Raw genomic sequence first — 27,700 nt, 5'->3', positions numbered from 1 at the left:
CTACAGGGCCAGAGGCCTCTGCTAATACGATAATGCAACACGGGCCACCCCCATCAGCTCCCTCTTCTTTCATATTTTAATGTAATGGAATCAAAACACATTTTCAATTTTTCACAGACTAAGAAACAAACAAAGGGGTGTACAAAAAGAATTTCCACAGAGATGTCTAGTTAGCTAAGCTGCAGCACGCAGTCAGGGCACGCAATGAAAGTAAGTTTCAAAAATAACTTTGTCACTTACAGGAAACCGAAATCGCCTACAAATGTCATGGTGTATACAGTGAATAGTTGAAATCTACTGACAATTTGCTCCCATAACTATTTTTCAAATGCCTTCCAATAAGAAAAAGCCGATAACCTTGTTAGCAACTCTTTCCCATTAACCTTCAGTGCTCTGTGACTTAAGATTAAACTGAAGGTTTTTATTCCTTTGAGGCTAACATTGTTTGAAGAATTTAATTTAAAGAACTCAAGAAAACGTAAAACCTTTCTAAAGGAAAAAATATTAAATAGCCTATTTTTGCAATGGTCGCAAATTAATTCTGAAATTCAACAGCATCTCTGGAATAAGCTACAAGTTTAGAAAAACTATGGCTTTCCTGTAAATAAAAATGAAAACAAAATGAATTCTTCTAAAAACCTTCAAAACAACCTTAGCTACAAAATATACATTCCTGCTGCTACTCCAAGTGGTTATTTTTAAGATATATACCTCTGGGGTGATTTCAGCTTCTGGTTCACTGATCAGTCTGTATTTCTTCCCATTCTCCAATAACTTCTGGCAAACAGGAGGCTTGTCAATTTTCATGAATTTCTTAGAGGAGTGCTTTACTGACTTGGAAATATCCTAAAGGCAGAAATAGGTTTGGGCTGTGAAATGCATCAGTAACAACTGTAAGAACCGTTAAGTGCCCAGGCAGTGCATGTGCCCCCAGCATTCTCGTCATGTCCCCCCACAAAATGACCGTGGTGGAAACACCTTCAGGCACCCTAAAAAGAAACACCGCAGAGGCTAATAAGTCACCTCATACCCACACTGCAAGCTTCTAGGTTTCCAAACCTCTTTCCGCCCAAGCACTACAGCCAAAAGCAACCACACACACACCCTGGCTAGCACCAAAAGTTTGCTTCTGAAGGATTTGAGAAAATTAAATGAGTGCCAGCATTACACGTTTGTACTAATGATCTGTCCATTGTGTGAACAGAAAGCAACTACTCTATTGTACACAGTTCCCTTTGACCCAGAGCTTGCTTCTACCCGGCACTATGTGTTTCCAGCCTTGGCCTCACCACTGTCCCAGACGGGTTACTGATTTTATACGCATAGTTCGAATGCCCCACAAAGGCAAATGAGAGACTTTGGCCCAGGCTCCCTTGTGCAGCAGCTGTAGATGTAGCTGAACATGAAATCTGGGTTTCCTGAATGCAAAGTGCAAGGAAATCTTCCTACACAGGAAAAAAAAGTCAATCCCAGAAGGTGTAAAACTACAGCATCAACAGGAAGCCCATCCTGCCCTAACCGTGCCATGCGCCCATTGTTCCAGCGGCAGAATCAGCTCCTCACCCAGCTTCTGAGGAAGGAGAGAGAACACCCTTTTAATTAATTGAATTTACATGGGATTCTTTTGACTCCATTTGAAGACTCGTTTCCCAGCTGAAAGTATTAACTTAAATAAGATTATAGGAAGCATATTTCACCTTCTTAGGAAGAAACTAAAAACCTATTACTTAACAGAGTTCTTAAATTTTAATATATATCGCCAATTACAATCAATATAACTTGTGTTTAAAGCCATCAAAACACTATAACCTGAAAACACTGGAGATAGGCAGTGTGACCTTGGAGGGGGCCAAGGGCTGGGTACCCCAAGATGGGCCACTCTGGCATGAAGATTATTTTTAAATAATAAATAATTAATAATAAATAATAATAATAATAATTTTAATATAATAATAATAATAAATTTTTTAAAAGCAATCAAGGGTGAGGGCATGGGTGAATAGGTGAAGGAGATAAGAGTACACTTATCACAATTAGCCATGAGTAATGTATAGAATTGATGAATCCCTGTACTGCTCACCTAAAACCAAGATAACATTGTATATTAACTATACTGGAATTTTTTTAAAAATTAACTAATTCAAACAATTTTTAAAAAAAGGCAACCGAAACGCAGCAGATTCAGAAAAGGCTCTTAACCTCCCTGACAACTGCCTAAAAGACTTTGGACAGGGCACTGGCGTGGCTCAGTCAGTTTAGCATCAGCCTTCGGCTCAAGTCAGATCCTGAAATCAAGTCCTGCATCAGGCTCCTCGCTCAGCAGGGAGCCTGCTTCTCCCAATGCCTCTCACCCTGTCTTATGCTCTCTCTCTCTCTCTCGAATAAATAAGTAAAATCTTTAAAAAAAAAAAAAAAGGAAAAGAAAAATTTGGATAGAGGACTTGCTCCAGAAAGAGAACTGTCACTAGAGATAACGACACTAGCACATGAACTAGGTATGGGAGACAGGGAGGAACATAGCAAGGCCTGTTTAAGCAAAGTCCTCTATGTCCCATGGCTCTGAGTGGCCCAAGAGACACTTGTTTACCAAACATTTATTCTTTTTCATTTTCCTGTGAGTTGCATTTCTTTCCGCTGAAGTCCCAGACCCCCGCCCCCTTCTGCTTGGATCGGAATGACCGCCCTCACGCAATCATAGGACTTGGCACGCCCCAGGCACTGACCCTCTGACCTCTCTAGGTGAGCGCCAAATGAGACCCACAGAGGGCAGACGCTTCAGTTAACAAGAATGGGACCCACACACACGGCATCATGTTGGAACCCAAAGTAATCAACACTTATTATTCATTCTCGTTAAATTTACCTTGATGAACGACTCGTTATTGGTTGCTATGTACACCCGAAAAGACAAGGATGGGTTATGGTCAATGGCTTTGTAGAGAATCACGGCCCCGTGGTGGTATACAGTCTCTTCACTTTGAATAACCGGCCCCACAGGAGAAAGAGAGCTCACGCGCCATTTGACATGGGTTGTAGAATGATCCATGGTGGATTCTAATGAGGCCCCAGAACTTTTAACATGTAAGACTTTGAACGTCATATTGGCATTGTGGTCTGTTAAAATATGAAGGTAAATCAGCACTGTGGGCAGGACACGGGTTGCACACACATACACACACATGCACAAAAATTAGACATTTAGGAAACAAGTACTTACGACCCAAGCAGAGGGAATGTGGAAACTGAATGGAGGTGAGACAGGTTGGGTCACATTTAACATCAAACAAGGGTCCACCGACAACCCAGGGTTTAACAACCAGGTCTGCAAATTTGCTCCAGGACAAAACGCAATACTTGATGTCAACTTTTCTGTTAACCTCAAATATCAGACCAGTTTCCGTGCACTGGTAAGTTCCTTCTGTGTCCAACTTCAGTCTGCATTGGACAGATAAGAACACCTTTTTAGTCCTTATGTTTGGTCGGGGAGGATTTCTTAAAACTACTTGTGTTTTTAATTCCATTCAAAAGCACTAATGAAATTCTATAGCATTCTGAAGAAGCATCACTACCAAAGAAAATAGCCCAAGGAAGTACATAAAGTGTGTGAAATTAATTATGTTGTTCTGTGTTTCCCCTACCTGGGGTCATTTTTATGTGTGAAGTTAAGTTACTGATGATGTTTAAGTCTCCTCTATTCACAACTACTTACAAAAACTGTTCCCTGGAAAGCGGCCTGGGGGTCACTTGCTCATTTTGTTTCTGGAGAAAAAGTACACACATAAAAGCAGGTAATACACAAGTAATGTTACTTTCTTAAAGCAAATTAAAGAATCATACTCTATAATGAAAATATACTTACATTTTCAACATTGCAGTGTTCACAGTGAGGTTGGATTTTTTGAAGTTCTAAATGACAGAGAAAAAGTTTTATGTATATGAATGTGGTTGGCATTTTCAAATACAAATTTTTTCGTAAGTATATGTGACAGGATGAGATGACAAAGTTCAAAGGCACATGCCCCTGAGCAATAACAATATTTGGAAGAATATTTTGGAAAATGTCAGTTTATACCTGAATGCGAATGCTCTTTGGGCAATTCCTTCTCCTCCCACTCTTCCGCTGTGAACGAGATCACACATGCATTGGCAGGAGTCAGTCACGGGGTAAATCGTACATGACTCAAGCACCCACCTTAGCTTCCCAACCCACAGAACTTTAAACGTGTATTTAAACACCTCCACACGTCAATCCAATGACACATGAGACACTACGTCTGTCGATCCCACTCTAGGTCTAAGGTGTGAAAACGGGCTTGAATGTGACTCGAGTTTCGGTGTAGCCCATCTCGGCACATAAAACTTCATGTGATCTTTCTCTGCGGCCGTCATCCTTACACGGGGCCCACACGTCCTCCTTTCACACAAGCACGGGAGAGCAGCAGAGGAACCAGAGGTAAGCACGTCGCCCTGTTCTTACTCTGAGCAGAAGCTTCCTCCACGCAAGACCCTCCTGGCTCCCCATCTGTGAAGACAAGAAAGGGCATATGAGCCATCTCCTCATCAGTTATTCCTCCCCAGGGCCAGCGTCTCCGCTGGAGAGCGGCAGCCTCCACTGAAGATTCATCCACGGCCCAAGATAATGCTCGGCTGGCATCAGCCCTCCAGCTATTAGGGTTAGACATTAGCTTGGAAGAAAAGAACTGACATCAGATTTTAGGCCTATTTAAACTGGAACAACTATAAGGGTCTCTGATTTGGCATGCAGATTCCTTCCACACCGATAAAGGCCCTGTATGGTCTGGCTCTTCATTACTTCATCTTCTGTCTGCCTCCCCCCGCACCTGCTGCCCTCCAGTCACCACCCGCCGTGTCTCCACCCCAAAGCACACTCCTGACTTTGCATATACTGTCTCCTCCCACAAATACTCGTGTTGTTGCCCCCTCACATCTTTGTGGTCTCTGCTCAAATGTGCCCTTATCTGAGAGGCTTTTCTGATACAAATGCACACTCCCCCTCCCTGAAACAGGGCCTGCCTGACATATTCATTTCCTTCAGGGCATCTCCCCACCTTGCACACTGTGGTTTAGTGTCTTCTGCTTCCTGTTTCTCTCCCCCCTAGAATGTAAGCTTCATGAGGACTGTAACCCTAGGACCTGGTAAGTGCTCAGTCACTATTTTCTGAATGATTAGACTTCCATACTACAAAATATATTAAGAAAGGGAAAGCAGGGGTGCCTGGGTGGCTCAGTGGGTTAAAGCCTCTGTCTTCGGCTCAGGTCATGATCCCAGGGTCCTGGGATCGAGCCCCACATCCGGCTTTCAGCTCTCTGCAAGCCTGCTTCCTCCTCTCTCTCTGCCTGCCTCTCTGCCTACTTGGGATCTCTATCAAATAAATAAATAAAATCTGAAAAAAAAATTTAAAAAAAAAAAAGAAAGGGAAAGCAGGGGCACCTGAGTGGCTCAGTCGGTTAAGCGTCTGCCTTCGGCTCAGGTCATGATCCTGGAATCCTGGGACTGAGCCCCACCTTGGGCTCCCTGCACAACAGGGTGTCTACTTCTCCCTCTGCCCCTCACCCTGCTCTTGTTCTCTCTCTCTCTCATATTCTCTCTCTCTCTCTCACTCTCTCTCAATAAACAAATAAAATCTCTTTTTTTTTAAAAGAAAGGGAATAGCAATGAATTTTTCTATTATCTACACTGGTCACTAGGTGCATGAGCTTGACCTCTCTGGTGGCATTACTAAGTGTCCCCATGCTTCACTTTCCACATCTATCAAATGGGGATTAGAATAATACCACCCCCCCAAAAAATTAAGGAAAATTAAATGACCATTCCCTAATTCAGTAAGTGTTACATAACTATTATTAACTATTATTTTGTTACGGTGATAGGTGGGACTCATTAAAAAATTTACAAATTCTAGACAACAACTCCTGTCACTTAAGGCAAGACCTAATGTGTCAAATGCTTGGTTTTATATTGTAGACGTCTGAACAACCTCTGGGAGGGTCACCCCATGGGTAAGGCACTCATCAATACATATAGAAGGTCCTATGCCATCCCCCACGCCCAGAAGGTACAGACACCCCCCAGGACAGCGCTCCACCCCAGCACACACAAGCTGCCTGATTTGTCAGTCTATAGGGAGCTCCTGCTTTAAAAAAAAATAAAATAAAAAATAAGATCACATGGCAATAGAGATTAAAAGTATTCAGAGTCCTGGACTCAGAACACTATAGATCTGAAACACTGACCACCTCCTGCACCACACCACCCTCCAGTCATATTTCCTCAGTCACTGTCCTATAAAGGATTATAAAATTCTACTTTATTGGTTGGCTGTAAGTCTGTGTTGTATTTCATCCACAGCCCATGGTTTTCTGCCTTAGGAGCAGAGAAAGTGAAAGAGATCAGAGAATCCTAACCAGCTGGCAAACACCGAGCCTCTGACCAGGTCTTCCCAGCCAAAGCAGAGAAATCAATGTAATTCTCCCCAACTTATCAACCACAGCTTCCCTTCAAGCATTGTTGGGTGACCCCAGAGTTCATGCCTGTGAGTAGAAAGCATATCCACTCGGGAAGAGAACGGGTAGGCTGCACTGTTAGCTAGAGCACAGAGGAGCGAACAGTCCAAGGCAGCCCACCTGATCTTTCCACCCGACCTGAGAATGCAGGCGAAGAATCACAGACATTTTAACAAAGAGAATAATCTTGGGGGAAGGCAGGACTCTTCCATGACCTGGGGCTCCAAGGACAAGAATCCTCAGCCCGCCCACAGAAGATGCCAGGACACTTGGGACTGCCAGAGAATACCAAGATGTCTAACCCAGCCGAGGGCCAGCCCCTCGGTGCTCCACGTTTGCCCTGCTGACCACACTGACCGCACCAATTTTGAGCCTATCTTGAACCTCACTGAACACTGCCTTCCACCTATGTTGCCTGCCTGGGTGAGGCCCTGGCCCTGGCCTAGCTTCTGGACCCTGAGGGTTCTGACTCTGGACTCCGTGTCTCTACGGCCCTTTACCTAGTTATTACCAGGGATAACAGCAGAAACCTGATCCAATGCCAGCTTTCTAGTTTGATTTCTATTTTAATCCAATCTATGCAGGCTGGACTTTCGACTGCATTTTGGAGGATGAAATAATCCATAATGTACAGAGAACTGGGGGTGAGAGGGTTGGCATACATTTTTGCTTTATGGCTATCAGAATATGACATCTCCATGAGGGTGCTACACACTATTACAAACATTATCACGGCTTCTCCTCAATGTATAACATGATTGCAAGAACTTACAGTTACCATCACAGGTTCTCCACTGAGAAATTGCAGAGAGAATCAGACTATATAAGGACTTATGAGCGAAGAGACTTCATTTATTTTAAGTACTGCAAAGGAGCCCTCTGACTGCCCTGCTACAGCATTCAGGGGCAGATCAGAGTCTAAGAACTGGGGGGGAAAATCTTATAGTAAAAGAAAATCACTTAAAATACAAGCTTAGTCACTCACAAAACTTTCGACAAAAACCATATCTTATATTTAGAATCCCCTTCAAGTGGTTTCATTCTCATGTTGTTCACAGAGAGCTACAATAGCACGCCAGAAACCCCCAAGCACAAATGGAGCACTTGCAGCGGCAGACAGTCTGTGGGCCACAATCCTGAGCAGCGAGCCCCACCGAGGCAAGCTGCGGCCGCTTACCGCCGGCCCCTCAGGCAGGGGCCTCAGAGCAGCACAGCACATGTACAGTCTTGGTACCGACGCACATCACAGGCACATGCTTTTTTTTGCCCTGTGTAGTGAGTTCACATTTCCAAAACACTTAGAGAAGTTTCCTAACGTTCACCTTAATTTTGCACGGGGAGAAAGATAACGAGCAAGTGATCGGTAACGTAAAAATCCCAGAGGCTGTCCTCCCCTTTCTTCCTTTCAACAACAAAAAATAAAATCGAGAGGAAGGATATACTCACTTGTTTGTTCTGGTTCTGGTTCCTCATTATCTACAAAAAGCAAAGAAGTCTAAATCAAACTCTTTTGACAACCAAGAGGAAACACGGGCTAATGGGAGAACAGGTAAAATGCTTGGCTCTCGCCACCAGCAACCATTTCCTGCCTTTCTGCTTCAGCTCATCCTGTCCTCCCACTTCGCTTGCCAACTGGAAAGTATTTACCACGTAGGCACTTCTTCAGGACTTCACAAAACCACGCCAGTAATAGGTCCTCAAACCATATAAGGGATGTGTGCGTTACTTTAAAATAAAAATGAAGGCTCATAGGTTTAACCAGGATTCCGTGATTAAGGAAAAGCGTACGTTACTCACCAGATTCACTCTCAGAGCTGCTCTCAGAACTGCTGTCCTCTCCTGAACAGAAACATACGCCAAGGGAAGTTCGCAGTGAATAAAAAGTAAGAACTATTTTTTAATTATATCTATTATAAAATAGATGCAAACTCAACTAATTTCTTCCTAATTTAATAAATTCTATTGAGTCCAAAACCAGTCTGGTTTCTCTAAGAGGGGGCTTGTTTTTCTCTGGAACTGGATAGAACATACTGAGTACGAGCTCCTGTTAACCCTCTGGCTGCGGGAACCACTTCCTCTGGTTGTTGCTCAAGCCCTTCTCAGCGGTGACTCGCCCTCTCTGCTCCCGTCTGGCTCCTGCATTTGCACATCTGGACATGTCACACACACGTGTAGGCCAGTGACACAACTGTGCAGAAGTCCTGGAGTGTGCATGCCACTGACTGAAGCACAGGACAAATGTAGTCCCTATTATCCAACTACTTCTGGAAAAAGTGGTCCCCAAGAACGCTCCCTCCACCTCCTCACCCCCGACTCCACGTCTCAGTCCACTGCAATCACGCTTCTGTTCCCACAGCTTGCTGGAAATCCTCTCCCTGGTGTCCCTAAAGGACCACTAACCCCCAGAAAAGAACTCCTGCAGGTAGACACCCATCACTCCCTCCTGCCCACAAGACCCTCCCAAGATGTCTGTCCTGGTTCTCCTACCTCCCTCAAAGCTTCCCACCAGTGGCCTTGCCACTCCTCTCTTCTCCCACCACCCCCCTCCCCAGTTAATGCCCCAGGCCCCACATTCCCAGCCTCTCTTCCCCCTAGAGCCCTCAGCAGGCGTGGCACCAACTCCCCAGTAGGATCCCGACCGCCACCTCCAGGGACACCTGGGCCTCTCCTGGCAGACCCCAGGAGCTGCCCAGACCCAACCTGCCGGCCAGGCTCATTCCCCCACCCCCACTCCTCATTCTCTGTACCTCCCCCTCCACACAGCCTCTGGATTCAGCAAGTACACACATGAAAAGCTATTAGCATTATTCCCAAACCCTCCCTTCCTATGTTCGTACGGAAGGAGTGGCAGCAGTTACAGGGAGGAAGGAAAAGATCTGAGAATAATGTCGAGAACAAGAATAATCGCAGCCCACAGCAGCTTGTTCTATGCGCCAGGCACGTATATATGTTAACTTGTTTACATGTATTTACTCATTTTTTTATTCATTTTGTATATGTATACTTTACATATATTTATGTAAAACACTTCACAACGTATTTACACCTTTCTCCTCACGACTGTCCAATCATGAAAGCGGAGGCCAGCCCACCTGCAGGGCTAGAAGCACAGAACAGGGGTTCTCAATGCTCGCTGCACCTTGGAACCACCGGGAAAGCTTTCTCAACACATCCATGCCCAGACTCAGCCCTTCCCCAGAGGTTCTGATTTAGCTCGTCTGGGGTGGGGCCTGAACAGCAGTATTTACCTTTAAAGTCTCCAGATGACTGCAAGGTGCAGCCAGGGCTGAGAACCGCTGGCCTAGAATCAATCTATTTTAACCACTCCCCTAGTCCCCAAACTTGAACGCCAGGATGACTGCCGCTCCTTCTCCAAGCCTTTCCAGGTACCTTCCCACTGCCCGGAAGTCCCTCCCCCAAGCCTCACCTCTGGAGTTCCCAGGGATCCATTCAAACCCAGCCCAAAGTCACTTCTGCGGTCCTCCCCGCCCAACCTCTGCACCCCACCCTGGCTTAGCCACGCCTCCTCTGCGACCCCTCCTGTCACATGGACCAACTGGCAAACAGTGGCTGCTTGTCTCATGGTTGGTCTGTGAGGCCTTGAGGACCGAGGCCATGTCTTATCCCCTTAGTTGGCCAGTACCCACCCTGACACACAACACTCAAGGTATGAACGAACATTCCCCCAGCTTCAAAGTCCCAAGCAGACCAAGACCAGCCTCCTAGTCAGTTTCCTCGCTTAGGGAAACTGCCACCTACCAGTCTGGGGCGGCGTGCCTCCTTCTTCAGTCACTCCTTGCCCTTCATGTAAGGAGGCAGGCTTGCAAGGCAGCAGTTGGGAAATGCCTGAATGCAACAGAGTAGCCACAGTCCATAAGTAAAATAAATGATCATTCTCGAAAACGGCAAATGCTCCACAGAATGTAAGTTTTTTAACACCTCCACACTGACTTAGGAATACCGTACCTTTTCCTTCTGAAGGGGCATTGTGAGGGTCATCACTGCAACAAGAAAAGAAAAAAAATTTGAAAAACCGATACTAATTTTATATAAAATAATTACAAAAATCTTCAAGATGATCATTATATTGTTTCTCCAGAAATACTGCAAATTAAAGAACTCTCTCCCTCCTCAAAGCTTTTCCTGCCCCTCTCACTCTCCACCTGTGGCCTGACCCCACGTACAGCCAGGCCAAACTCATCAGTGGGGCTTCTTGGGAGTGCACCTGACCCCTTCTGGTCCCATCACACCCCCAGGAGCCAGCACCGCACCTTCCAGGCTCACGGGATTGCCAGTCCATGCCCAGCCATCTGGCCTTCCTCTGTCACATCCCTAGGCACACAGTCCTAACTGCCCATCCCACGCTGGCATCCAGCCCTCCATCTTGTTGCGTGAGTCATCCTTCCTCTCCCCAGTCATCTTGCTCTGCCTCCCTGGCCTTCTCCCTCACATATGGCACCCAAATAGTGAGGGCTCCTGTAGCAAGCATGTAACGAGAAGGCCTCTCCCTTGTCCTCTCATGCCTGAACTCTCCATGCCCTATGCACATGGTCTCCACTCTCTCTCTCCCCAATCCCCCCTGCACTCAAAGCCACCTGGCTTCTGCTCTCCCACGCTGCCACGGACTCCTGGCCGACAGACCCAGTGGGCCCTCTGCAGTCCTCAGAGACCACGGCCTCACGAGATGAAGCAGGTGGTGGGCTTTTCCGTGGCTTCCGTGTCCCTGCCACCTCCCACCTCCCACCTCCCCTGTGGCAGTGACCGTGGCTTCCGTGTCCCTGCCACCTCCCACCTCCCCTGTGGCAGTGACCTCCCCCCTCTCTGTGTGCTTCACCCCCCCACCAGCCTCCATCAGCCCCCAGGGTAGCAGCAGCTACGTGATCAGGAGTCACCCCTGTGCGCCCTTGTCTTCCCACCTCACACCACCTCAGGGTGCCCCTTCACACAGGGTTTCTGATCCTAAATCTGCACCTCCTTCCCAGTCCTCTTCTTGGAGTCCCAGATGCCCAGGGTCTTTAAATTAACTGCTTTAAATTAGCTATGCTGTTAAGCACTTTAAATTAACTACGCTGCTACCCGTCTTCAGGGAGAACCTGCTCCTCCTGACCTGTCTCTGCAGAGAATCACATCCCGAGGGCACCTAGCTGGGACCTCGGCCCTCACCAGCTCCTGCCCCCTCTTGCTCATCAAGCAGCCAGTCCTCCTGAGCCTCCCTCTAGACACCTCTCAAATCTGTCCCCTCCTCAGCATACATTCTCTCCCTCAGTTCCAGTGCGCTCCCTCTCTCTCTCTCTCTCTCTCTGTCTCTGTCTCTCACCATGGGCCCTCAAGGTAATTTTCTCATAATTACTATGCATGCCTGCAGTCTCCCTCTCCTGGCTCATCAGTGACTATCAGTGTGGTCTCCTCACACCTTTGCTTATCCCCTTCTGTGGCTTCTGGCTAAACCTAAGCTCCTTGGGAGGGTGCACAATGACTTCCACCCTGCTCCGTTGTCTCCCCTCCATGCGCTCACCCAGAGTGAAAGATCTTCGGTGTCCCAAGCACACCCTGGATCACACACACACACACACACACACACACACACACACATCACTCTCTGTTTCACCACCCCCACCTAGGGTCACTGCCTATGGCCTTGCAAATCATGTGCCCCAACTCTGGAGGATCTGTGAACATGTACTCTGCAGGGGGTGTTGGGGCACCTCTGGGAGGTGTGTGTGCAGAGAAGTGACAGCCCGGCCCTCCCCTTGATGCCAAAACTCCTATTCATCATGGAAGAACAGCACTTCTCATAGTATAGTCTGAGGAACATGAGAGCTATTTGAGGTACCCTCTAAAAACTGTTGCTCTGGGCCCACTGAATCAGAATCTTTGAGGAATAAATGAAGAGAGAGGAAGAAAACAACAATGATGTTATTTGCACTTATACATGTTTAAAATCTTTATTTTCTCATTCCATCACCGCAAAAAAGTCTCTGAAGGCCATTTTACTAATGCAGAGACTGGCTCAGACAGGTTAATTAACTTCCTCAGGGTCACAGAGCTAAGGACTAGAGAAAGAGCACCCGACTCTAGCCCTTTATGACTTCAAAGCCCATACACTTTCCTGGCCCAGTGCCTTCCCTCCCTGCCCACCACTCCACCCCCAAATCCCAACCCTGGGAGCAAAGTGAGGACCCAGCCAGCAAGGGCTGCTGACCAACTGCTTTCCCTCTCCCTCTTCTTCTCCCATGTCAGCTGGGACCCCCAGATGTTGGTGTTGTAAGCCTCCTCAACTCAAGATTTTAGGTAAACGTCCCCAAATAGTTGGTATTTCCCAAGCTCCATGGTTCTAGGAAATATACACATCCTCGTTTTCAGACTTAAATCCTTTTGTTTTTTAATCCTCAACTCTTGCTCAAAAGGTCAGGCCATGGTGGCAAAGTTGTAATTGGGAAATGCTTTAAGAAACCAAGAAAGGCTAAAATATGGTTTTGTTTTGTTTTGTTTTTTAAGATTTTATTGATTGGGGCGCCTGGGTGGCTCAATGGGTTAAGCCTCTGCCTTCGGCTCAGGTCATGATCTCAGGGTCCTGGGATCGAGCCCTACATCAAATCGGGATCTCTGCTTGGCAGGGAACTTCCTTCCCCCTCTCGCTCTGCTGCTTCTCTACCTACTTACGATTTCCCTCTCTCTCTCTGTCAAATAAATAAATAAAATCTTTAAAAAAAAATTTTTTTAATAAAAAATTAAAAAATAAAAGATTTTATTTATTTATTGAACACAGAGAAAGACCACAAGTGGGCAGAGAAGCAAGCAGAGAGAGAGGGAGAAGCAGGTTCCTTGCTGAGCAGAGAAGTGGATGCAGGATTGGTTCCCAGCACCCTGAGATCATGACATGAGCCCAAGGCAGAGGCTTAACCCACTGAGCCACCCAGGTGCCCCTAAAATATAGTTTTAAATGAAATGTCTAAAAGAATAAGCCAGATGTGAGACCTTCTTTCTCTAGACTCCTACCTCTTATAATGCAGTCACTATGCCTTTTAATTTGAATTATGAGAACATGGATTGAAAGTTCATCATTCTTATTGCATAAATTATGCCTGGTTAAAACCCACTTCTGTGTTCTCAACAAAACTGTTTTTCTCCTTACTAGCACTTTCATTTTCCCCTTTCTGCAGTGGCTTATTTGTTTTCAGACATGTATCCATCTGCTTAGATACTACAACTTTTGCTAAAACCCAGAAAGCCTCTGCATAAAGCCTTTATTTTCTCCATGAAGTAGATGAGAGTGAGTGGTGTACAAGATGAGATTAATGAGGCCCAGAGGTAGAAGGCCAGCTCCCCCGCACAGAGACACCAGGCACCAACAGAGGGACAGTGATGGGGGTGGGGCTTAGACCGGATGAGGAGGACGCAGCTCCTCTCCCCACAACAAGGCAACTCTCTCCCCCACCCCCATCCCCCACCCTGCCTCAGGAAAGCCAGACTCCAGGGGACCCACAGGGCCCCTTGCAACTGAATGAATGCTAGGTGGCCACCCTCTCTTCTATCATGGGCGCTGTCCTAAAGCAAAACCACAGCAACTATCAAAAGAGAGCAGCTAGTCCAAATGCTCTCAGTGTAATTCAGGGACTGGAGAGAAGTAGGAAAGGGGCAGGGACATCTATTCAGCACCTGAAGATCCTTAAATACTGATATGGATTTCATCATTGTTACTAGGTAGAATTTTCCTGCAGTCCAACACCAGCATCAAATATAAATGCTGCCGGGGAGCCTGGGTGGCTCAGGGTGTTAAGCCTCTGCCTTCAGCTCAGGTCATGATCTCAGGGTCCTGGGATTGAGCCACACATCAGGCTGTCTGCTCAGCAGGGAGCCTGCTTCCCCCTCTCTCTCTGCCTACTGGTGATCTCTGTCAAATAAATAAATAAAATCTTAACATATATATATATGTGTGTATATATATATGTGTGTGTGTGTGTGTGTGTGTATGTATATATATATATATATATATATATATAAATAAATGCTGCCTCCTACCTATCAGCTCCCAGCCCCAGACTGGTACAGTCCCTTCCCTTAAGGGGAAACAAAAACACCCTGCGTCCCTGAGCTGCTACAGGACATAAAATACGGGCTTAAAAACTTCAAAGTGCTAATATTAAGTGAGAGTGTTTATTACCTGTTTGTTGGAAAATGTGAAACTAAGTGCAAATGAGTAAAACCAGTTGTTGTCAGAATTAAGTCATAGCTGCAATTAAATGAAACCTGAGAGCAACACCAAATCTTCACATAGGTTCAGGACCTTAAAACTTCCAAGAATGCTTTCAGAACCACAAGAGCACCAGTTCCTTACACGAACTCTGCCAGGAAGACGTGGCCAGGACTGCCATCCCCACGTGCAGATGGGGACACTGCAGCTCAGAGGTCTTGCTTGCGTCATGTGGCCAAACCCACCCGGGGCAGGAGCGATGCAGGAGAACCAGAACACAAGCATTCCAAGCTCTCGGAGGAAGCCCCATCTCCCCCCTTGGCAGCCAGCTTGACTCTGTGCAGCCCGGGCAGGTGGCTATTGGGCATAAGAATGATTTCACTCCAATCTGGCTCTGTAAGTAATAAGTCTCCACCTAAAGATTTTTAACAATCCTTAAAGTAAAAATAAAGTCTTAATATGATAATGACTTGTATGTGTTAAATGTTTGCTGTGTGCTGGAAATTAAGCCAAGGACTCAGCCTTATGTCGATCAGCTCATTTAAACATCATGACCCTCTTTTAAGTGCCTAACACTGAGCTAGTAAGTATCCCCATCGCACAGAAGAAGAAATAATGCTCAGAGATCTTGGGTGACTCATTCAAGAATCATGGTCTAACTGATTGCAGAGTCCAAACTTTTATCAGTACAGTTTAACAACAAAAAGCTAAAAATTCTGCCAAGCAGAATAATGACAAAACACCAGTCTTTCTTCCTACTAAGGTTCCTACTGCCGATGAAGGTAATTCTCCACTGTAGGTAAACAGAGTTTTTAGGCATAATTACATCCATAATAAGCCCCAAATCCTCCTCTAACTTCTCACCAGAATTAAACCATCTGTAACCAAACTAATGGTAACCCCCAGGTTTTACTTCTTTTAGCCCCTATCAACCTTCTAGAAAACAGACCATAACAAGTAAAGTAAAACCCATAAGTAAATCAGTTAAAGAAAGTGAAAAAGATTTTATGTTAGCCACAAACTAGAGTTAAAATGCACAATCATGTAATAACTATACTTCCCAGGACATAGTCCCAATGCAAATAATATTCTCTATAAGACAGATCTCTTTCCCATCAACTCAGAAGAACAAACGCCTATTTACCCTATGACAGGTGCTGCACTAGGCAAAGTAACACAAAGACACATGAACCTTGTCACAAGGGAGGAAGAAGACAGATCAGAAAACAAATACATTTGTATATGAGGCAGGGAGAGTAAAATAAAAATAAACATAAGTATAGTGTTAGCCCAGAGCAGGCTCTGAGGAACTGGGAAGAACTGAGCTCTTATGCTAAGATCACAGGCACATGGCTAACTACATAGCCAATTAAACCATGATGCTAAGGCCATCTTGCATTTTCAAAGAATGCTGCTTCCCCACAAACAGGATCCTCTAGCTATTAGGCTCAGAAAAAGCTGAAAATGAAAGGAACCTACAAGATCTTCCAGTCTGATGCATCATTCTACAAGGGGAGAGGGAATCTAGGAGAGGGTAAGTGAATATATACCCACGATCACAGAGCAAGCTATAAAAAGACACAATATCACAACTTGTCCCAGGTCTCCTGGTTTCTTCATCAATTTATTCAACTAATATGTGTGGAGCGTGTGTGCCAGATACCAGTAAACAAAGGAATAGGTCTGTGCCTTCCCCAGCCCATCAGCCTGATGGTGAAGCCTGACTTCCTGTATCGGAGACAGGAAGTGCTTGAGAGAATGACAAGAGAGCTCCTCTAAGATTGAGGAATTGGGGAGGGCTCCCGGGGGAAGTGACATTTAAGCTGAACGACAAAGTACTGCAGAAATGGACAGGAGAGAAGAACTGGAAGTAGCGGGGCAGCTCCTGTCTGAGACAGGAAAGAGTGGATCAAGGCCCAGGAACAGGAGGAAAGCAAGTGTGGTCAGGGGGAGCGAAGCAGGGGATGAGGAAGGTCAGGGAGGGGGAGACCAAACTGATGGTAACCCCCAGGAGGCTAGTGGCAATTATTCAGTCTGCTGAGTAGTCTCTACATTTCCATCCTGGGAAGACTGAAAACGTGAAAGCAGAGAAGGAAGTCAACAGTGCAGGGTCCCAGAATCTGCTGTCCTCAGCGTCTTCCACGGGAACTGCCTGAACGCGTACGACCCTCTGACAACCTGCAGGTTAAGACACTGTTTGTGCTGAGTCCAGAGGCCTAAGCATTTCCCCAAAGAAAACCTCAGTCCCCCAGGCCACAAGAGCCAGTACCCCTGCCGAGGCAGTTGTAGTACTAGGTGACCAAAACCTCCCAGGGAGCTAGGTAACTTTTAAAGCACACTCCAAGGAAAGTGTCTTCATTCAGGACCAAGCTCTGGAAGCCAACAGTGCCCTCCCCACAAGCCAAGACAGAAAGACTTCCATACATGCCAAACCCTCCAGGAGCTTGAGCCCTGAGGTAGATCAGAGACTCCATAAAGGGAAGAGGCAGGTGGGGGAGTGGGGGCAGGAGAGATGTGGGCACCTGGAGCCACCAGCTGTCCATCCCCTTGAGGATGCTGCCTGAACCAAGCCGGCTTCCTATCATGACCTATTTTCTTTTCTTCTTTCTTCCCAAAGATCACCACTTCCAATCAGCTCGCTCACAAAAGAAGCCATCCTATGGGTTTTCTTCTTCAATGTTCAGGTCCCTAATGAAAGCACAGTCTTAGGTTCTTCCAAAGGTCCTTAGCGCTGGCAAAGATGGAAAATGCATGGAGCTGGCTCAACCGGCCGGCTCCTTCACCCACCCCATCCCCTTTTTAAGTTACTCCAATAGGAAAAAATAATGGTGGAACTGGTAGGTCTTTGGGTAACAAAAGGCTGAAGGACTCACTTCCAGGCAAAAACTGGAAGGAACTATCATGCTCACTAAGAGTAAGAAATGGATGAACAGAAACGTGACATTATCATATAAGGGAGTACCATGAGCAAGGACAATGAAAAGAACTGCTTACACCCCACACTGTGGATCCATCTCAAACAAACATAATGTTGCACAAAACAAGCCAGACATGAAGATTATATGCTGCATGATGCTATATTTAGAAAGTTTACAAACAAGCAAAATTAATCTCTTGTTCCTTTGGGAAGGAGAAACATGACTGTGAGTAATCAGAGTATGAGAGGGCCATCTAGGGTGCCATGTTTTGTGTCTTGACCTGGGCAGTGGTTACAGAATGTTCACTTGGTGATGTGCAACTTACGATGCTTGTGTTTTCTGTCTGATTGTGTACACACACACAAAGGGTTTTTGGCATCTAGGGAAAGGAAAAGGAAAGTATCTAGAACTTCAGCTTTACACGCCAGAGTTGTGAATGGAGAAGGACCCTGGCTGGTGGGAGGGCAAGATGAAGTGGCTAACTGCACTGGGAATATGGTCTAAAAGGCAGCTAGCTGTGGGGCGGCAGGAACGCGGGGAAACAGTTTCAGGGTTTATTTCCTTCCTCCTCCTTGTACCTGTCAGTGAGAGCTTTGCAAAACGTACTCCAAAGGGAAGTGGGGCCAGGAGAGAAATGGGCTGGAACCATGCTGGCAGGGAGAAGAGAGGCAGCTGGGACATTTCCAGCAGTGAGAAGACAAGAAGGGAAGGAGGAAAAGAGAAAGAAATCCTGAGCGCCCGGAGTGAACAAAGAGAGCTCTCCTGAGCTGAAGATATGTGGGGTGGAGGAATTCCCATGACTCAACCCTGTTTCTCTTCTCCCCTCCCTGAACAAACAACATGTGATATACACCTGCAGGAATACAGTTATTGCACCGCTCTACTGTAATTTGTTTCCAAGTCTGGGAACTGAAAAAAAAAAAAAACAATGAGTGAGAGTGAAGGGGTGTGTACAGCCAAGAAGTCCACAACCCCAGCATCCAACACATGGTCTGGCATATAATTTGCACTGGAAAAAAAGCGTTCATTGAACAAATATGTGACAGAAAGAACAGGGTAGACATAAAGACTCTATGCCTCAGTATTTTAAAAAATCTGTAAGAAACAGTTTAAATGGCCAAAACTGTGAGAAGGGAATGCTGTGCAGCTACTAAAAATTATAAGCAACAGTAGCTAGCATCTGTGGGGTGTTTTCCAGTTTACAGAGACTGGCACCTCACCCTTGGCTGATACTGAATTTTATGGACTTTGTTGCCATACTGAAACATGAAAATGACACATTAGGAACAATCTCCCTGAAGAGGCCAGAAAGATCAGAGATGGGGGACTAAGGAGTTTTGGTGGAAAGAGTTGGGGTGGGTCCATATCCTCCAGCAATACCAACAGGGGCTGGTAGTTCTGGGTAGTCATCAGAAAAATTCAGTTCGCTCTGTTTGTGTAAATAACTGTGTTAATGTCACATACTATATTTCAATTCACTTCCTCTCTTTATTGTTCTGGCAGGGGGAAAACTTGACTTCTAGAAAATATTTAATTCAGAGCTCTTTAACAATCATTCCCAGGACTTGCTGTTGGGTAAATATCCTCTGTAAGCAGTTTTTGATACTCGATGTGGACTCAGTTCGTGTCCTGTGGTTTTACCCGTGATCTTAACCTCAGGAAACCAAATAGTCAAACCTATCTACACACAGACTTTTCTAGGCTGCCTACAACTGGCTGACTGCAACAGTGTTTTAAAGAAAGGGCAGTGGCAGAAAAAAACAAAACCTCCCTCCTCCCTGTGAGAAACTGGGCCTGATGTTTAATGACCCGCGAAAAAGTTAAGTCGTAGACACTTTAAACTTGGGCACTCGCTCCTTGCTCTAGTTGTTCCTGTAGAAACTTGGTTCTGCAGCAGTGACTGTCCTAAAAGAAAATTTTCTGCAGTCTGAATCCTTGCTGAGCGTTTCTGCACTGCTTTGGGTGACTTCCTGCAAGCGCTTAACGGCAATAAAAGGATTACCTAAAGGATATATTTCACAAAGCGCCCATCACACACTTGCTGAAATACTACATCCGAAGCTAAAAGCTCCTTTTGCAAATGATAGTAACTGGAGAACACGCCCACAATACCCTTAGAGCATCCCCAAACTAGCTCTTAATAAACATTCCCATGTAAAAAGCAGCTACTTTTAAAGGTCTGGTGACAAAGAGGCATTGGCTCCCTTTACAGTAATAGCAGAAATCCTTCAAGCAATGTTAATTGGAGCCTGCCGTGCGGGAGACGTGTTAGCGCCACATCGGGGGTGAGGGGCTGCCGCGGGTAGGGCCGCCACACTTGGGCAAGGTGGGGGCGGGGAGGGGGCGTTAAGGGAACCAATCCTACCCTCGACTTCGACTCAACAATTTAAAAGCCGACAGTGTCTGGCAAAACGCCGGGCACCCTCCTGGAGCGACCTCCCAAGTCCTCTTCCAGTACGGAGGGCGCAGGGGCTCCCGAGAGCTGAAGCCCGGGAGCTAGGGGCAGATGAGGACAGCAGAAACCGAGCCTCGAGGGCGGAGAGTCACGGCGGAGGCGGGAAGCTCGCGAGTCCACCGCGGGGAGCAAGGGGGCGCCGCAGGGCGACCTGCCCTCCACGGCCCCCACCGGCCGCCCGCAGCCGCTCCACCAGGAGGTCGAGAACTACCTCGGGCCCACCTGCCACCGCGGCGGTGCCGAGCCCAGGCGCCCAGGGAAACGCGGCCGCAGGCAACAGCAGCGCCGCCTGTAGGCCCCGCCTCTGGGTCGGGAGCGCCCGGCCTCCGGAGCTGCGCGCCGCCGCCGCCTCCCGCGCGGGCACCTGCGCGCGACCCCGCCACCGCGGGCCCTACCCAGGTGCGGCCCGCCGAGACCCCGGGCCTGGACTAGAGGGCAGGAGTGGGGCAAGGGGGGGGCGCGCTGGCTCTCCACGCTCTGGGCCCGCGTGAGGCCGGCGCCGCCGCCGGAGTGTGCTTTGTTTTCGCGGCCGGAGCGGGGATGTCTGGACGGGAGTGGAGCCCTCGCCCCCGCCCCCGCCCGCGAAGGGCAAGGGGAGAGCCGGGGAGGGTCTGGGGGTTGCCGAAGGGAGCAAAGCCTTTTCTGCAACTCGGCGACGTTGGGCCCAGCCGTCGCGCGAGCCCGCTCCGCCCCTTCTCCTTCCGAACCCCCCAGCCCCGCAGATGCGCTCACCTGCTCTCCGCGACCCCCACGCCGCGGCTCATCGTCGCTCTGCAGCTGGGAGGGGGCTCCACGCGCGCCCCGGGCTCGGCGCTCAGTGCGCGCCGGGGCGGCTGCTGGAGGGGCTCGCGGAGGGAGCGCTACCCTGCACACTCGGAGGCGGCCGACGGGGGAGGGAAGAGGGCGAGCGAGAGCCACCGGGGGAGGGGACTGGCTGGGAGGGGGTGCTAGGCGCGCATCCGCAGCGGCCGCTGCAGCCTGAGGCTGCCGAGGCTCCGGTAACGGAAACGCACGCTCGCCAGCGGCCCCGCGCGCGCACACCGGCGTGCACACCGGCGTGCACACTCGCACACGTGCGCACACCGGCCCAGTCTTGGCTGCTGATCCGCACCCTCGCCCTGAGGGAACTCGGCTTGATGACCCCAACCCGCGGTTTCTGTGAAGAAGGACCAGCGCCATTCTTTCAGAAGGGTCAGAGAGCTCAAGTCATCCAGATTGGGACTGGCTACTCCAGTATCTGGGGATTTTCAGCTGGGAACCATGAGACACCTCCCCCCCCCCCCAAGAGGTTCCCAAATTTGCTTCTTGGGATCTATAAACCCCCTGAAATTGTCAGGTTTTGAATCTAAAATACAAGTGCCTGGAATGAGGTGCCACAGCTATTATCCGATTAACAGCTGCCTTAACCCCCCCCCAAAAACCATGAAGATGGATGGATTAAACCAGTGGTTCCCAAACTTTGCAATGTATTAAATCACCCAGAGAGTTTTTAAAATAGCAATGCCCCACGTAGCATCTCAAACCAATTAAACCAGTGAAGTGGGACCCAGGCAGCAATATTTTTAAAGTTCCCATGTGATTCCAATGCTCAGGAAAGTGTGAGAACCACTGCCTAGACGGCTGGTGGCTCTCACCTATCACTGTTCTCTTTTACCCCGTTTTTCAGCATGGTTGCTTGTCCGTCTTTCATGAAGTGGTGGCTGTCACAGCACCTAGCCCAGGTCTGGCTCAGTACAGGGTGACTGGAGGAAGAAGGCAAAGGCACAGTCCAGGATGCCAGCCTTCTCTTTGCTGTTTCTGAAATTCTCCCCCAACCTCCTGGAAATGGCCTCATGTAATGCCTGAAGCTGGGGAAGAAAGTGGTTCATTGCAGCTTGAAGAGACATCTGTCTTTTAGATTCCTCCAAAAGTCTCAGCTCCCTGCCTGCCTCACTATGACCCAAGGTCCTGAGCTGGCAATGTGGGCGAGCATAATAAAAGTCATAATCCCTGCTGGTGGAACACACGTGAGTCCAATACTGTAGTCGATACTTTATATTCTAAGAGCTACCCTGGCACTCTTACTGGGCCTTGGTGTTCTCCCGCTGAACATCAACAGTTTCACAGAACATCAGCATCAGACAAGGCCTCTCCGGGACCACGATGGATCAAGACAAGAACAAGACCAAGAACAACACAAGAAACAAGAACAAGACAAGACTCACCAATCATGTCTGAACATAGACAAAATGTGAACATGATCCAAGCCACAAAATACCAAACACACGGCTGTCCTGACTAATATGAGGAACTGCTGCTTCTTGGCCACTCATGGCCTTAGCCTTACTCTAATCTGCCCTCCCTATGGCTAAGATTCATGAAGACACACATTCATAGAACGATCCCTGCTTTCTTAAGCCTGCCTCCAAGTCTGTTAACAAGAGCCCAGATCCTTTAATAATATTTTCTAACATCCTTTCACTGAGACACCTTCATGGTGTCCCTCACTGCAATGAGTAATAAATCCAGCTTGCATAACCACAGGTGTATTCCAAGTGGTCTTTGGCAAGAGGGCATTAAAAATAAATTTACTTAATGATTGCAATAACAACACAAGGTAAATATTACACCCTCTTTACATACAAGCTAACTAGGGTTCTAGATCATATAATGGAACTCACACCAGGCCACCAGCTGTCAGTGAAAGGCTGGTTCATGTTCACATGGGCTTGTGGGGAGCCAGCGTAGAGTATTGCCTTCCCACCAAACTTTGGCTTCCAGATGAGCCTGAGCTCTCACCCCAGCTCTGCCCTCTTCTATCTATGGGAATTTGAGCAAGTTACTTAACTTTTCTCAACCTCAACTTCGTTGTCCCTCCCCGCAAAAGGGAAGATGTCTAGGAACTGGTATTTTTTTAATTAAGATATAATTGACATACAACACTGTATCAGTTTCAAGTATACAACATAATGATTCCATATTTGTATATATTGTGAAATCACCATAATAAGTCTAGTAAACATCCATCACCACACAGTGACAGATTTTTTTTTCATGATAAGAACTTCCAGATATACTCTCTTAGCAACTTTCAAATATATAATACATTATAACTAACTATAAGGCATTGGCATATTTTGTATAAGCTCCCCCAAGTGGCCCAACCTAGCCCCTGTTGGCCAACCCTGGTTTGGACTCCACTAGCCTAATCTCCCTTTCCCTCCTTCCCATTCACTTCTCAACCAATTGTAACATTGTTCCTGACCCACTGCCCACTCTTGCTGAGGTCAGCAGTTACCTTGCAGCTGCTAGATCTGAAGGATACTTTTCCATAGGCCATTGACTTGCTTGACCATTCTCCCCTTCCTAAAATTCTCCTTCTTTGGCTTCCAGGAGGCCCACGTAGTGTGGTAAGCAACTGAGGCCCAGAGAACTGAAACTCTTGATCCAACAACCTATGAGGCACCAAAGCCTATAAACAACCATGTGAGTGAGCTTGGAAGTGGATCCTTTACCCCAGCTGAGCTTTTTCATGATTGCAGCCCCAGTGCGCCAAGTCACTTCCAGATTCCTGACCCAGGCAAACTATGACATAATAAATGTTTGTTGTTTTAAGCTGTTAAATTTGGGGGTAATTTGTTTTACAGCGGCAAATAACTAATACAAACAGGAAACAAGATGCTTTGGTTAGTGCCGTGGAATCACATCACTTGTGCTTCAGCTTCGGTAAATTCAACCTTAGTTGGTTTGCAAAAGAGGGAGAGAGAACAGTTAACACAGTGTTGACAATTCTGCCTGCTATTGCGGTGCAATGATATGGTAAGATGAAAGAAGTGGGTCTGGTTTCATTCATCCGTCTCTGCCCCGGTCCTGGGCATCTCTCACAGAGGAGCAAGTCTGGATGCTAACTGCGCTGCTCATATTTTTAACTATCCATGTTTTGTACAAAGTGAAGAAAATGAAGTTAATTCACTAACTTGGGTTCTATATATAATGTTGTCAAAATAACCCCTGAAATCCCCTAACTAATCAATATCTGAGCCCGGGAGTCCTCCAGGCAAAGAGCAGTACTGACCATGGGCCAGGGCCAACTGTGGGCCCTACTGTGGGCCTCCTCCTCCTCCTCCATTTGTACCTCCCACAGGTTGAGGAGCCAATGAGCCCCAAAGGATGTGCCACTCTAGAGACTTTTTCCCCTACCCAGTTTGTAGACCAGACTCAGGATGAAAGACCCCAGATTTCCTGTCCAAATGGTCCTGAACCGACTTCTAGGGCCTGCATAGACCATTTTCCCAGGTCCAACTTTCTGTGGGTAGAGTGTACCCCCAGAGTGCACAGGCCAGAGTAAGAGGAGACCAAGGGCAGCTGCTTGACGGGATATGGATGGCGCTTGGGTGGTCCACGTGGGAGCTGAGTGGTCCACATGTGTGTACCGAGCCCTTCACCATGTGTACAAAGCAAGCAGTGGAAAACCAAGAGGGTGGCCCATGGACCCCGAGCCAGCTCTCCTAATGCTGCCTCACACTGGTGATGGACTCTGAGAAGTCTAACTCGACCTGGTCTTCCACATCTTTTTACAGGAATATCTGTAAAGTCAGGAAAATGGAATGTATTTCATCTAACTTTTAAATATTTAGACATATTACATATGGAGATTAGTCTTTACTATAGCCCTGTGTCCTGCAAATGATCAGGGAGCCCTGGCCAAGAACTAAATTGCTTGTATTTACTTCAATTTTACTCAGTTTTGGCCTCTCTTTGCCTGAGGAAGTGGAGGTCAAAGCGTCATTTGAATGGGAGAGGACAGCAAGGGATAAAGTGATTACTTTTCCATCTCCTCTCCTTTTATTTAAATATATTTGTTTATTATTTTTCCCAACACATATGGTTAAACCCATGAAGATGGTTCTCTCTCTGAGGCCCAAATGAGGCTTGTTCTTGGAAACTCCTGTTGATAAACCCCATGCTTGGATTTTTTGTTTTATGGTGGTTGTTTAGTCCTTTCCCTGGGGTAAGTACTCATCTCAGTTAGGAGTGTTCATTCCAGACCACTTTTTCCCTAAATCTTCCTATATATTACAGAAAATACCATTTTTATATATGTTTGTCTCAAAAATTATATGATATGTAATTGTTTTTCAGTTTGATTTTACTCTACAGTGTATCTCAAAGACCTATCCATCTTAAGGACAAATTTTGCTATTTATCTATTTAGCACTATTCAATTCATATAATTTTTATCTCATTTTGATACTAAAGATACTATATGAAGTTTGTATGTGAGTTGTACTTGTTTTTAGATTAAACAGTAAGTTTATTTATCTTAATTCTTAGAGAATGGAATGTTAGTGGAGAGAGATTTGAAGAAAGAGGGTTTCCTGAAGCTGTCTTGGAGAATTCCTTAAATCCTATAACATCAGGGGCACCTGGGTGGCTCAGTTGGTTAAGCGTCCAACTCAGTCTCAGCTCAGGTATTGATCTCAGGGTCGTGGGTTCAAACCCTGAATTGCGCTCCATGCTGGGTATGGAGCTTACTTACAAAAAAAAAAAAAAGAAAGAAAGAAAGAAAGAAAAAGAAAAGATACTGTAGGACTGAGAATGGTTTCTTGAAGTTGTGAATAGGAGAAGATCGTGCATTTCCTGATTTACGTGTGGCAAAGACTACTCAGGTTTCTCTCCACATCTGTTTTCTCTGTGTCACAGACTCTTGTCTTCTGTACCAGGCCTGGAAAAGCAGATGCAGCCAAGATATCAACCCTAAGAAGTTCTTTTGCTACTGACATTTTCTAGTGGAAGTCTGTAGTTATGTATTCAAACAGCTCTTGGTTTTCTTCCTACAGGCCATTGATCTATTTCCTGGGGTTCTGAGCCACCTTGGAGTTTTGCAATGTTTGTTTTCTAGAATGAGGCATCCAGTTTTTTATTGAAGATGCTTTTCATGGCATTCAGGGACTTATTGTGCACCGGTTTTTTCCAAATGACAAAACAAGCCATCCTCCAGCTCCCATGGAGAAGGAGTGTTGCCCCCTGCTCCACTGTCAGTCAGAGCTCACAATGGTACACCTTCCTTCCAGTGAAACACACCACTACTGACAACACGGCCCTTTGCCCAGAACTGCCAGACTGCCAGCGTTGAAGTTAAATCATTTATCTAGAAGAATCTCGTTGTAATGGACTGAATGTTTGTGTCCCTTGCCCACATAATTTAGATGTTGAAATCCTACCCTCTGATGTGGTGATACTGGATGTGGGGCCTTTAGGAGGTACTTAGGTTTACATGAGGTCAGGATGGTGGGACCCAACCCCCAAAATGAGGTAAGCATCTTTATGGAAAGAGGAAGACACCAGAACTCCCTTTCATCTTGTGAGGAAATAGCGCAAAAGTGGCCACTTGCAAGCCAGGAAGAGAAGTCTCACCAAAAACCAAATCTACCAGCACCTCAGACTTGCCCAGCTTCCAGAACCGTGAGAAATAAATGCCTGTTGCTTAAGCATCCGGGCTGTGACATTTTGTTGTGGCAGCCCAAGCTGACTAGGACACTGGTCTTTAGCTGTCTGTTGTTAACAAATGTTACTATGTTTTGGGGAGGACTATTCTGTTTCTGCCTTTATCCAGCTAGACTTTATCTCTTGGCTTCATTTACTTAGAGACAGAAAGTGTGTGAGAAGGAATTCAAGGGAATTAACTTCAGCTAGGAAGTTTTCATTCTTCCCTCCTACAATCCCTGACTTCCGCATTCTAATAGTGCACCTGAGGTGTAACTACTCCAAGATTGATTTCCAGATCTAGTTTCATGACACATCATCGTGTCTCCGATGATTTCTAGGACTGGTACAGAACGACAAAATATTGCTCAACACAATTTTAACTCACCTTTATTTTTTAAAAGTAAATATCATCCGGGTTTTTTTGTTTTTTTGTTTTTTTTAGGAGACAACAGGATAATTGTAATTCCAGAAAAATTGGAAATGTTCCTTTTAGTGTGTTTTAGTATCATTTTATGTATAAATCCTACCTCCTCATTTCTGATGACAGAATCCGTAAGTAAGATCAGGGTGTTAGCTTGCGCTGAGAACAAATTTAGTAAAGGCCTTGCCACACAAAGTGAGATCTGCAGGCCAGCGACATCAGCATCACCTGGAGACTTGTTAGAAGTGCAGAATCCCAGGCCCACCCACACCTACTGAGTCCCTATCGGCATTTTAACACAACCTCCTGGTGATCTGCAAGCACTGCACAGCTATGAGAAGCACTGACCTAAAGACACTGGGTAGTTCACAGACTCTCCAGGAAGGCCAGAGAGCCAGATTTGGAGTATTGCTGTCTGGAACACACCCCAATCATCCCACAGACAGGCTCAGTGAGGACCGGAGCCTGGGCAGACACTACGAGGCAGCAGGCTCCATTAACCACTGGAGTCCGTGTGGGTCTAGTCCCTTCTTCATCCCTCTAGCTTCCCAGACAAGGCATAAGGCAGATGCAGAAGGTTGCTAGGGCCCCCCACCTGAGGGGAGGCCAGGAAACAGAGCGGTATTTTCAGTTTAAGTAGTGACAGGAGGGGTGTGCCTCAGAAGGGGAGGGAATCTTCAAAACATAGGCAAGGGCAGCTGCTGGCTGGCCATAAAAAA

At 46.8% G+C, this 27,700-nt stretch overlaps 2 protein-coding genes across 3 annotated transcripts in view; one reads left to right on the top strand and one right to left on the bottom strand.

The window, feature by feature from the left end:
• LOC116590726 (NACHT, LRR and PYD domains-containing protein 1b allele 5-like) overlaps nucleotides 1-21,123 on the bottom strand; it is a 34,859-nt gene extending 13,736 nt beyond the window's left edge. The window contains exons 1-12 of one of the 2 annotated variants that reach the window (XM_032342959.1): nucleotides 20,825-21,123; nucleotides 10,492-10,526; nucleotides 10,285-10,371; nucleotides 8,323-8,364; nucleotides 7,972-8,001; nucleotides 4,478-4,522; nucleotides 4,073-4,120; nucleotides 3,860-3,906; nucleotides 3,710-3,759; nucleotides 3,218-3,435; nucleotides 2,864-3,114; nucleotides 712-846 (exon numbers count right to left, since the gene is read on the bottom strand). In XM_032342959.1, coding sequence (XP_032198850.1) covers nucleotides 712-846; nucleotides 2,864-3,114; nucleotides 3,218-3,435; nucleotides 3,710-3,759; nucleotides 3,860-3,906; nucleotides 4,073-4,120; nucleotides 4,478-4,522; nucleotides 7,972-8,001; nucleotides 8,323-8,364; nucleotides 10,285-10,371; nucleotides 10,492-10,526; nucleotides 20,825-20,856 — 1,020 coding nt within the window. In that variant the 5' untranslated portion in view covers nucleotides 20,857-21,123. The remainder of the gene's footprint in view (nucleotides 1-711; nucleotides 847-2,863; nucleotides 3,115-3,217; nucleotides 3,436-3,709; nucleotides 3,760-3,859; nucleotides 3,907-4,072; nucleotides 4,121-4,477; nucleotides 4,523-7,971; nucleotides 8,002-8,322; nucleotides 8,365-10,284; nucleotides 10,372-10,491; nucleotides 10,527-20,824) is intronic. The other variant, XM_032342950.1, reaches the window with a different exon arrangement.
• Nucleotides 20,053-22,595, top strand: LOC116590733 (formin-like protein 16). The gene is made up of 2 exons (XM_032342973.1): nucleotides 20,053-20,491; nucleotides 21,759-22,595. The coding sequence occupies exons 1-2, from the start codon at nucleotides 20,144-20,146 to the stop codon at nucleotides 21,891-21,893; spliced, it is 483 nt and encodes a 160-aa protein (XP_032198864.1). The 5' UTR covers nucleotides 20,053-20,143; the 3' UTR covers nucleotides 21,894-22,595.
• The last annotated feature ends 5,105 nt before the right edge of the window (nucleotides 22,596-27,700 follow it).

This window comes from Mustela erminea, chromosome 1, assembly GCF_009829155.1.
Source record: "Mustela erminea isolate mMusErm1 chromosome 1, mMusErm1.Pri, whole genome shotgun sequence".
NCBI lineage: Eukaryota > Metazoa > Chordata > Mammalia > Carnivora > Mustelidae > Mustela > Mustela erminea.
The sequence above is the reverse complement of the archived record's forward strand: the minus strand, read 5'-3'. Positions and strand labels throughout refer to the sequence as shown.

What these genes read in the sequence shown, in the direction of transcription:
- LOC116590733 (XM_032342973.1), top strand. Translation starts at nt 20,144, where the DNA reads ATGAGGACAGCAGAAACCGAGCCTCGAGGGCGGAGAGTCACGGCGGAG. An exon ending in CCACCGCGGGCCCTACCCAG is followed by an intron (nt 20,492 to 21,758) that starts GTGCGGCCCGCC and finishes CCCGTTTTTCAG; the next exon opens with CATGGTTGCTTGTCCGTCTT.